The 12,082-nt window shown below is 39.9% G+C and overlaps 1 protein-coding gene across 6 annotated transcripts in view; it reads left to right on the plus strand.

Moving 5' to 3' along the window:
* Nucleotides 1–215: 215 nt before the first annotated feature.
* Nucleotides 216–12,082, plus strand: part of slc37a4b (solute carrier family 37 member 4b) — a 20,930-nt gene continuing 9,063 nt past the window's right edge. For 3 of the 6 annotated variants that reach the window (XM_025009338.2, XM_025009339.2, XM_025009340.1), the window contains exons 1-2: nt 2,564–2,711; nt 6,654–6,886. In XM_025009338.2, the coding sequence (XP_024865106.1) occupies nt 2,564–2,711; nt 6,654–6,886 (381 nt within the window). Of the gene's footprint in view, nt 268–447; nt 576–2,130; nt 2,153–2,318; nt 2,712–6,653; nt 6,887–12,082 lie in introns of those variants that run through there. The other 3 variants (XM_017431147.3, XM_017431146.3, XM_025009337.2) reach the window with 3 other exon arrangements.

The following is a 12,082-nucleotide window of genomic DNA, read 5'->3' on the forward strand; positions in this document are numbered from 1 at the left end:
CAGCTAATGTCTCCTTTCATGTGCGAGGCAGCCATATTGGATTTTGAGGTCAAGAACATAAACATATATACACATGTCTATGGTCAAGAGTATCCGACTTTCCGAGTCGGATTCTGATTTCAGTGAGGAATTCCTGCTCACTTTTTCTCCTGGAATCCGAAAGTTCCGACTCCCGCGTAAAACTGGAAGGCACCATCAACAGAGCTCCACTGTTATGATCCTATTTTCATGTCCGCCATGTACTGGTATCAACAGAAGAGGGCAGATGTGAGTATAATTACACAGTTGAATTGATTTTATTACATCTTTAGCAGAACTAATACTCTACTTGTACCGTATGAACCGTAGGGCTCGCTTTAAATTGACAAATTATAGGAGTTTGAGGGCTTAAGAGCTAACCTCCCCCATTTTATAACAGGATTTGCCTGAACACTTGCCTCAGATTCATAAGCCAGTGTGTGTGTAGCGCGTGCTTTGTGCCACGTGCCGTCTTTATCGTGGCCGCGCTTGTGGTCGCGCTCGTGGCTTCACGGCCGCGCGCCGTCCTAGGAGAAGCCGGGCGGACTGGATGAAAGGTAAGGCTGTGTGTCGGAGGGCGTCCATGTTTCTCGCGTTCTGCCGACATTTGGTGGAACATCCGTCCCGGGGATGGTGGATGGGGATAGATGTGCACCCCACAGACACCCGTGGAGGCGTGTGAACACAAACAGCGTGACTGTGATGTTCAATAGGGAGGCGTTTTCTGTAGTTACCGCCCGCCAACGAGTCCAGTTTTGCCCGGATCTGTGTATGCGTGCGAGTCTGTTAGCAAAATATCTCACGAATCACTGGGCGATTTTTTATTAATCTTGCACTAAGTAATCATTGGATGTACATCTATAATTGATTAACGTTTGGAGTCGATCCGATTGAAGATGGCTGCCACAGCCAACTGCCCCTAAAAACACGAAAATGGCTAAAACTCAGTTAGTTTTACAGATACTGACCTAAAATTTGGTGTGGTAGTAGTAGAGAGTCATCCCCAACCCATATTTTGAGCGCTACCTATTGCACAAATTCTAAGTTTAAAACTTAGCTATTATTTTTTTGGAGTCAACTCTTCTTTATCTGTTAGCAAAATATCTCATGAACCACTGGAAAGATTTTAATGAAACTTTCAGGAAACAATCACTGGATGTGCATTTGCAACTCATTAACTTTTGTCCAATTTAAGACAGCTGCCACAGCAAACTGACCTCAGAAAACACAAAAATGGCCATAGTTTAGTCAATTCACAGGTATTGTCCTAAAATTTGGCATGGTTGCACCTGAGATTTGTTCACAACACCAACTCCAAGTGATACTCATTGTGCAAGAGATTTGTTTAAAATTTTGGCATTAACTTTTGGAGTGAGCCCTGTTTGTCTGTTAGCAGAATATCTCCTGGACCACTGGAGGGACTTGAATGAAACTTTCCGAAAGTAATCACTGAATGTACATCTACAACTGATGAGCAAGCAAATTCAAGATGGCTTTAGCCAACACAAAAATGGTTATAACTCACTTAATTTTACAGATATTAAGCTAAAATTTAATGTGCTAGTAGCTGAGAGTCATTCACAACACATACTCTGAGTGTGACATCCTGCAATACTGCATGAGGTTGCAGATAACGGTGATGTTGAGGTTTAACCCAACAACAAGATGATCTTAGACTAAAACTCTGGCATGAAAAGTGGCGGGTGATATGCATTCTTTCAAGGGTTGCAAGCCCTTTAATCTCTTTCCTTTATGCCTGTTTGAGTTGTAATAGTTCAATGTAACACTTCAGACAACAGCACTGCTATATATATATATATATATATATATATATACACACACACACACACACACACATATATATGGGGAGAGAGAGAGAGAGAGAGAGAGGCACACGCACACCATGGCTTTTTTCAAATCAGTCTTCCCAGTTCAAATTACTTGTCATCTGATATTTTCAGGTTTGCTGTTTGCCACTTCACTGCAGTTAAAGGGTCAGTTCTGATATTTTATATGTCAGCCTGTCAGACAGAACCAGATGAGCTGCAGGGTGGATCGTATTTATCCAGAAACCTCACCCGCACAGAACAGGGGCTGGATCAGCTAAGCAGCACAACCAAAATGATGAAAACATGTACAGAAAGGCTTCTCCCCCACACCATAATGCATCCAACTTCATTTTTCAACCTAGCCTCGTTGAGCAGTTGTTTTTAGTTTGTTTCCAGCTGAGAGGTCCATGATATTTGCAGTTCGTGTAATAGCTTCTTATGTCATGTTTGGTATGTTGTTCTCATTTTCAGGCCACCGGTGTGAGGTTCCCCTCCTCTGCAGCACTGTCACAGTTCTACTGAGCCACCAGCCTGCAGGAAGCTTGCTGCGAAGAGTTCTCCTCATGGAAAATCTTTCACCTGCCCTGCCTGGACCACGCTGCAATTTAGTTTTCCTCCTCCACTGGTTTTTGCTGGCCGCGATTTAGATGCAACCACAAAACTGACCTACATAGAAGGCCCTGAATATATTACTTTTTGTTCAGCTGACCGCAGTCATGGGGGCCACGGGCTACGGCTACTATCGGGTAGTCATCTTCATCTGCATGTTTATCGGCTACTTTCTGTATTTCTTTAACAGGAAGACGTTCTCTTTTGTGATGCCCTCTGTGATGGAGGAGATAGTACTGGACAAAGATGACTTGGGTAAGAATTGAGTATTATTTTTTGCCTTGTCTTCTTTATGCAATAAGGTTTGAAGTGATTCAGACAAGTTTTTTAAAATAAATACCTACAGTAAGTCATTGGGCTGTTGTTGAAGGAAAGAAACCTTGTTTTTAACATCAACATATATTTAATACTGGACCTTGTAAGGGATCCTGGAAGCATTGAGGGGTCCCTCAACAAGTTTTAGGTCCCGCTCCCGCCACATAATGAAAGGAGTTTGCCCTTATTAAAAATGAAAAAAATTAAAATACACCTCAAATAACTATTTTCAGGTGTTAACTTTTCTTGATTCATGTAGTTCTTACCTTGATGCTTTATGTTTTAATAATCATTGTCTAATACTGTATTTTCCGGACTATAAGACGCACTTAAAAGCCTTTAATTTTCTCAAAAAACGACAGTGCGCCATATAATCCAGAGCACCTTCTATATGTAAGTAGTCATAATGTTTTAGTACGACTTTGGTAAACTACAAAGCCGCACCGCTTGCAGCAGAGAGCGGCAGTCACGCTGCGCGCTGGCGCCTATTCTCACCTGAGAGCGGTTGGTGTCGCACACAAAACAGTTCGATGTGAACACCATTTCTCGCTGGGAAGTTTATTATGTGACACCGAGTGCGCGTACGCGGTCATAAAAACTGATCTTTGCGCTTACCTGTTCAGTAGACGTCCGCCTTGAGTACGTGCGGACCTCCGCAGGGTTAAGTACACCCGAGTATGTGGGGCCTTTACTTCGGTGCAGTATTCTCTAAAAAGACGTGGCTGTTTTGTTTCGCTTAATGCACCTTATAGTTCAGTGCGTCATATATGTGACAAGAGTTTGAAAATGGACCGTTTATTGACACTGTGCCTTATAATCCAGTGCATCCTATAGTCAGGGCCGTAGCCAGACTTTAAAAAATACTGAGGTTAGCCACTCAATATCCCCCTGCACATCAGTTACAATGAAGACCAAAACCTAATTGAAATTGAAGCATTTATTTAAAACAAGTGACTTGAATATGTATATGACATATTTTTGTGTATGTTTGTAAATTCATGGGGCCCGATGTCATCTTAAGCAACAGAGGACTCAGGGCACAACCATGCCCTGAGTCCTCTGACATGAATTAGTTTATATGAATGTTGATTCAAAACTCAAGATTTTAGCATAGATCTCACCTTTTTATCAAATACCAGTGAGATGTTGTAGTTTTGGTGCTGGACCAGTTCTAGTGTGGTCCGAATGTAAAAAAAAAAAAGTGCTAAAATCCCCCTTTATTGAGGTTTCACAAATTAGATTAAGGTTTCACAGATCACATACTTGGTTTTAAATGTTCTGCAATCAGTGCAGAATAATTTGGTCCAGGTTTGAAGTGTCTAGGTGTTGTAGTTTTGGAGCTGGACTGGTTCTAGTGTGATTCAGATACCAAAAAAAGTGCTGAAATCGCACTCTATTGCAGTTTCACAAACCAGATTAAGGTTTCACAGATCACACAGTCAGTTTTAAATATTCTGCTATCAGTTGAGAATAATTTGGTCCAGGTTTGAAGTGTCTAGGTGTTGTAGTTTTGGAGCTGGACCAGCACTAGTGTGGTCCGAATGCAAAAAAAGTGCTGAATTTGCCCTTTTTTGAGGTTTCACAAATCAGATTAAGGTTTCACAGATCACACACTTGGTTATAAATGTTCTGCAATCAGTGAAAAGTAATCTGTTTCAGGTTTGTAGTGTCTAGGTGTTGTAGTTTTTTAACTAGATTAAAGATGCTGAAGTGGTAGTGAAAAAATAGGTGGAATCGCCCTTTAGCCATTTTCCGAATCGGAAGCTGCAATTGGAAACCAACTTCAGCTTCATGGAGTTGAAGGAGAATATTTTTAGCAAGTTACCTCGGTTGTGTTTCACCGTAAGTGGCGCTCTTCTTCTTCTGGTCTTTATTTTAGCAGTAAGGTAGCAAAGCTGCGCTCTTCTTCGTAGACATTGAGTTTGGCTGCAGCTGCACACAGTTGCAGCACCTCCTACAGTAAACTGGTGGAGCTACACATAGAGACCAAGCCGTTCAAAAGCGTTGTTTGGATTAATTTTTTTTATAATATACACAGCAGAAAAGTACTGAGGTCCGGACCTCGGTGTCCCCAATGGTAGCTACAGCCCTGCCTATAGTGCAGAATATACGGTAAGTTAAGCTGTAATGAATTATTTCTTGCTGAAAAGAAAGCTCATGTAACACCATGACTGTGTGCTGGGAAGTAGGTGGAAATTATTGCTCCACATGACTGTGATACAACAACATGGCAGCTCCTGCTGGCTTCAACTCTCAACAATGAGAGAAGGTGGGGACAGTTGGTATAGTATCATTATATATGAACATTGCCTCACTGCTGTAAATCCAGCATCTTTTACTTGACTAAGATGCTGCTGAGTACAGAATTGCTACCCAGATGTTTATTACAGCATCTTGCTGTTTAAGGTTTACTGGTTGAATTTTGAGTTGGTAACGTCTTCAAACACACAAGTATTGAACCCCAATCCAGAGAGAGTGACTTTTTCTAGCTATCCCCCTAGTATCTGCTCATTGTAATTTTATGTCTTTGAGAATGTACAATTTTGTCAGCAGAGTGAGGCCTCCTTCACACTGGATAATGATCACAATACAATGTAAACAAAAAAATCAGAATGTTAAAGGTCTTTGCAGAGTTCTCTGTGGTCTTCAGGCACATATCAGGAATGCAGTGGGCTCCTTATTACTGATAGTGTGACAGGTCCACAATGGTTTTAAGCATTCTCAAAACTTTTTCAGCAAAGCTGTAGTTACCTCCATCAAGGAGGTTATGTTTTTGGTAGCAACTGTTTGTTTATGTGTGCACAAGATTACTCAAAAATTTATGAACGGATTTTCATGAAATTTTACAATCAAACATGGTAAAAGGAACAAGTGATTAGATTTTGGTGGTGATTTGGTCAAAGGTCAAGGTCACAGGTGATTCCACCAAGGAGGTTATGTTTTTGGTCGTGTTTGTTTGTTTGTCTGTCTGTTAGCAAGACAGACAAACTAATAATGAACAGATTTGGATGAAATTTTTAAGAAATGTGGTTGTCACAAAAAGCAATTGCTTAAATATTACTGATGCTATGGCCTTGGTGGAGGTTTGAGCTCTCTGACTTTTAGTTTCTGGAGTGGTAGAGACGGCTCCAGAGCATAGGAGCTGTTCATGCTGGCGTAGCTTGGTCATTGAGATCTGAAGCAAGACTGGCATGTTGGCTCTATGCCCAGGGTGACTGATCAGGAGGAGTGGACCAAAATACCTGTGGACAGGTGCAGATGTCTCAGGAAGAGCTACAGAAATCACTTGGTTGCAGTGATTTCAAAGGGTTGTTCAACAAAATATTAAGCTAACAATACCATCCTTTATGTCAAAGTCTGCTTCGTCGGTTTGGTTTATAAAATAATTTTGTTGAACCAAAGTTCAAAAGAAATAACTGATTTTCATTAACTGATTTTTAGTATTTCTTTTCTTTACTTTTGTGAGTTTCAAGTTATTTCAGCGACAATTGTGAGTTTTTCCCTTTTTTAACAAAACGGTACAAACTAATTTGTCCGTTTCTGTACGGACTTGAGACTGAATCTGTAGTTTTGATCCTGTGTGAATTAAATTCAAACCTGTTCACCTAATTCTTGTTTATACGACATACAACTTCAATAAATTTTTACATTAGATTACATTCTGCACTAGAAAAAGAATGGTCTAAAATGTATGTAAAACTCTGACCACAGCTGTTGTTGGCGATATGGGTGTCTGAGAGTTTGTCAAAAATCAGCTGTATTCAACAGCGAGTTGGTGTTTATTCTCAGCTGTTACAATGTATACAAAGCTCATGGGCAGTGTCTGCCTGAGAACAGTTTCTACTTGTTGCTTTAACAGGAAGTTCTGTTGTGTCTCTGCAGGTATGATCACCAGCAGTCAGACCATGGCCTACGCCATCAGTAAGTTCATCAGTGGCGTGCTGTCAGATCAGATCAGTGCCCGGTGGCTTTTCTCCATCGGCCTCTTCTTGGTGGGGGGCATCAACGTAGCCTTCTCCTGGTCCTCAACTGTGTCCATGTTCTCACTGCTCTGGTTCATTAACGGCCTGGGTCAAGGCTGTGGCTGGCCCCCGTGTGGGAAGGTGCTACGCAAGGTACTATATCAGCATGGATCCACTGTTAAATGGGTTTTCATTGTTGTTGCCTGAAGCCAAAATGGCCAAGATGTTTTTCCCATGCTTATGTGTGAAATGTGTTTTTGTCTATACTGTTAGCAAAATATTTCATGAACCACTGGACAGATTTTAGTGAATCTCTCAGAAAATAATCACTGGATGTACATTGTCGCTCATTAACATTTGGGCTCAACCCAATTCAAGATGACCACCACAGCTAATTGACCCTGGCCAACACATAAATGGCTATAACTTTGTTAATTTTTGTTTGACATTAGCAGATAGCCATCCCTAACAAATACTCCAAGCACTTACACGTCTCTGGAGATCTTGTAATATCACGTGTAATTGTGCATAACGCCATTTACAAGGTTTGACCCAAACAGTTTTAACTCCCCTCCCTTCTCATTATAAGCTCATTTTTGTTTAAAACGCTGGCATAAAAAGGCAGCGGGCGATATGCATTTTTTCAAGGTTTTTCAAACCAGGTGATGCAACAGTGTCTAATTTGCCTTGTTTATTTACAAAATATTCCTTCAGATGCGCTTTTCCAGTAAAAAACAAACCAAGGTAGTGTATTGTTTTAAAATGCAGTCTGCTCATGCTTGGATTTATTTTGAGCAGTCATTGTTACTTTTTGTGAAGTCAACAAAAATGGTCCCCCTCTTTCAATTCTGTGGCTTTACAGATTGATTGACTGATCAGAGTACCTGCTTTAATCTGCTTCAGCGATCCCTTTTGTTATATGTAATGTAACTATTCTGATGTGTTTGTATTATTTTAAATTATGTATAATTGTCTGATTGCAATTTCCATGTTTTTTTTTTTGTTATATGACTGACTTTTGTATTTATGGAGTCCATTTCTGCTGCCTCTTGGCTAGGTTGTCATTGTAAACAAGAATAAGTTCTCAGTCGACTGGTCTGGCTAAATAAAGGTTAAATAAAAAAAAATTTAAAAGTTAGTTGTGGCAGCCATCTTGACTTGGATTGACTCCAGAAGTTAATCAGTTGTAGATGTACATTCAGTGATGACTTTCTGAGAGTTTAATTAATACACAAAAAACAGGCAAAAGCATTGTTGCTCTTACGCCTCTAGCAGCCGGTGATAATTTTCTGCTCTTTACCAGGTTCTAAAAGTATTCAAATCTAACCTCAAGTGTACAAAACACACAACAAATACATTAGTTGTCAAACAAATACAAATTCAAAATGGAAAAGCTGTGTGTGAAAAACTAAGTACTCCCATGATTCTGTGGGTTGTAGATCCACCTTTAGCAGCAATAAATGGAAGTAATAATTTTCTGTACGACTGTCATTGGCCCACTTCTTTCCAACATTGCTTCAGTTCATTGAGGTTGTTTCTGCTCAGCTCTGTTAAGGTCCCACCACAGTGTTTCTTTTGAGTTGAGGTTTGGACTTTGACCGGACCATTTCAGCATCTTGATTGTTTTCTTTTTCAGCTGTTCTGTTGTAGATCAGCTGCTGTGTTTGGGATCATTGTCCTGTTGACCCAGTTTAGTCCAAGCTTCAGCTGTTGGACAGGTGTCCTCACATTGACTCTAGAATCCTTTGGTCTACAGAGGAGTTCATGGTCGACTCAATAACTGCAAGGAGCCCAGGTCCTGTGGCTGCAAAATAAGCTCAAATCATCAGCCCTCTACTACCATGCTTGACAGTTAATATGAGGTGTTTTTGCTGATAAGTTGTGTTTGGTTTTCACCAAACATGAGTTGTGCATTATGGGTAAACCTCTTTACTTAAGTGTAATCAGTGTGATCTATCCAAAGGACATTGTTCCAAAAGTCTTGTTGTTCATTCATATTCAGCTTTGTAAACTTAAGTCATGCGGTCGTGTTCTCTTTAGAAAGAAAATACTTTTTCCTGGCAACCTTTAATACCAAGCCATACTCAATCTTACTAAAGATGTTGAGCAAGAAATCCAAGGGATGAAACAGTTCCAAGCAGCAGAACATGTCTAACTCCAAGACTGTAAGAGAATGTGTTTTAAATAAAACCTATCAGCAGCAGCAAGGACAAAGCCTCCTGTCTCATCTGAGCAGGAAGGCTGGATCACTTGGGGGGCGGTATGATCTACGATCAAACTGGGAACAGACTATACATCGCAATTCTGTTAACTTCTGACAAGGACCTATCAGAAGACCTGCCAATAAATCTTATTTCCATAACACTGGGAAGATTGGCAGCCATATTGGATGTTTTCCTCTTGTGAATAGTCTTGCTCCCTGTAGAACGAAGGGCCCCAAATTGTTTGGAAATTACCTTTAACCCATGTCAGATTGATGGGCAGCAACAATTGCTTCTGATGGTCACTTCTGATGTCTTTCCTCCTTGGCACCTGTATGCTCCAGTCCAACAAGATGCTAAAACTCCAGCTTTTATGGAGGTGGTCAAACTGATGATAATTCCTTAACCAGTGTATTTGATCTGCAGCACCTGGCTGCTGTTCTCTTTCATGCAGTGGAAGCAGCAACGGTGGACTTAGTTTTTCCTCACATTTTTTTTTTTGTTCTCCTGTTTACAATTTCTACATCTATATCCTTTAATTAAGGCTGTTTTAACCATTCACATATCAAAATGTTTGACTTAAATGGGAGATGGGCTCCACAACTTTTAGTATTTGCAACTTTTACTTTTTTTTTTTAACAAAAGCTATCCCCATACAGGGTTTCCCCCAGAAAAGAGGCTACGCCCGGTGGTAGGTGGCCGGTCGATCCTGATTTAGTAAAAAAAGATTGAGGTTGACAGAAAGTTGAAAATATGGCTATTTATTATGTGGTATTGTAAGACATTTGTGCCAAATATTTACACAACTACAGTTTTACAAAAAGGCACTTTTGAAATACTTTTTTAAACAAAAATACAAGTAAAATAAATACTAATTGATCGCACCTAATTTAAATCCTAATTTAAGTCATATTTACAAATAAATTAATTTAACAGAAATTAAAAAGTGCAAACAAAGCACCAACACACATCTCACTTCCAGGCCAATGAATAGGAACAGATAACTCTGAAAAACAGAGAGATGCTGAACTGTACTGTGCATATCTAATGGGCTCATTAGAGTCACGCAGGGCTCCGCGAACAGCGTGCGGTGGAGGCGTTTATACTTGGCGCAGTATTCTCCAAAATGACAGGGGCAGTACGCTACGTAACCAGTGGAAATACGGTAAAAAGAGAGCAGATGGTTAAATGGAGCGTAACGCGCGCGGTCCACACCAAGTTATAAAAGGTGCACGACGTGACACCGTGTGGGACCTTCGTGCAGTGGCGGGGACAGCGCGATTGTGTCACTGTTGGTGCACACACCCTCGCGCGGTGAGGTAGATAAAGGTAGCGGTTTTGGGGGAGCGGGTGGGGAAAAAAACATGCATAAAAAATTACGTATTTATAATAAACAAGCGGAGCTTAGCCTGGCGGAAGGGTCACCAAAGCCTGGCGGCCTGCCAGGCTTATAATATGCTGGGGGAAACCCTGCCATAGAAATTCATTACGATCTCTTCTATTCCTTAAAAACAGTCCTCTGAAATCAGCTTCAGCATGCTTGTCTTTTTATGCTCCCTTTAGCTTTTAGCTACTGTTTTGTTCATTTTAACTATTTTGCTATGGTTTTATAAGTTTTAGCTTTTTACTAATAATTGCTATTTTCTGCTTTCAGATAGAATTTTATTTTTATTTTTTTTGTTTTTAGTAACTGATTTGAATAATTCTAGCTTTTAGCTGTTTTGCTTTTTTTAAAATCTTCTGAATGTTTTTAATCTTAACAAGTCAGTTTCAGCTAATGTCAGTAAATTCATTCAGCAATCTTGATTTACCCTGCATTTTACAGGAAATGCTAAATTCTCTATTTTAGATTAATTTTTGTAAATAAATACTGTCATGGTGGCATCTGTTGTGTGTGTTTGTATGCTTGAGGTTAGATGTAAATTATTTTATAAACTGGTAAAGACCGGGTCATTTTTCTCATGTCATGTTATGTAAAACCCTAGAGTAAAAAGAGGGTGGACTTTTTTCCCTCATGACTATCTGTTTGCAGTCTTTACTCTGGAGTAAAACATTTCTGTTAGATGTGAACATATTTTGAAGCACTGTCAGATGGTGCTGACTTTTGGGACAGAACCTTTAGTCTGAGATGATCTCACTGAACTGTATGAAGCGTTGATTATCTGGGGCAAGAAGCTGGCAGTAGTTCTTTGAGAAATTAAAGGATTACTTAACGATCTTTAAAGGTCTCTGCTATAAATAGCTTTGGGATTTGCCTCAAGTATTTTTTTAGAATCCCAGAGTTCTTTAGTCTGCTTATGAAGTGTACTTATAAAGCACTTTGAGTCGCCTTGTGCTGAAAGGTGCTATATAAATAAATGTACCTACCTACCTACATACTTTACATTTTTAACAAACACTAATTCATCCTATGTTAGAAACAGTATCCGGGCTGAAAAGAACTATCTACCTGAAGCTGAACAGACTGCATATGTCAGCATGTGCTCAGTGTGGGGAACAGGTTCGGTTTACAGGGCAGCGTATTCATAGGCCATTCTTTATAAAGTAAATTTCATTTAAAAAGGTGTCTTTTGTCTGCAATGAGAGCGCACATCTTTTAGAAGCTCTAAATCTGTTTCACAGCTGCATTAACGTTGACAAACTGGATCACCATGGTGTTAAATAGGAGTGTTTGCCCAGTGGGTTCTCAAGTTACTGGTGACTCTGTTTGATATGCTGCATGAGGAACTTTCATAGCTGCTTGTGTTTAGATTATAGCATGAGGGGATTTCTCCAGAAGAAGTAAAATTAAATGGAAACATTACAATTGCATTCCACTTTTAAACTGGGTATTATAAAATGGCAAAGTTTGTTGATTGTTAGGTTTTTAGTGAAATACAGTGTATTATAAAAAATATCAACACAGCTTCAGTTTTTCCACAATTTATGTTACAACTTTATTTCAATATATATAAAAGGGTGGTCTCTTTATATTTATATAAAATTTATATAAAAGGGTGGTCTTTGTTTCATCCTCTGAGCTCGGGTCCTCTACCAGAGGCCTGGGAGCTTGAGGGTTCTGCGCAGTATCTTGGCTGTGCCTAGAACTGCACATTTCTGGACTGAGATGTCTGATGTTGTTCCTGGGATCTGTTGTAGCCACTGCTCC

The sequence above is a fragment of the Kryptolebias marmoratus genome, linkage group LG13, assembly GCF_001649575.2.
Source record: "Kryptolebias marmoratus isolate JLee-2015 linkage group LG13, ASM164957v2, whole genome shotgun sequence".
NCBI lineage: Eukaryota > Metazoa > Chordata > Actinopteri > Cyprinodontiformes > Rivulidae > Kryptolebias > Kryptolebias marmoratus.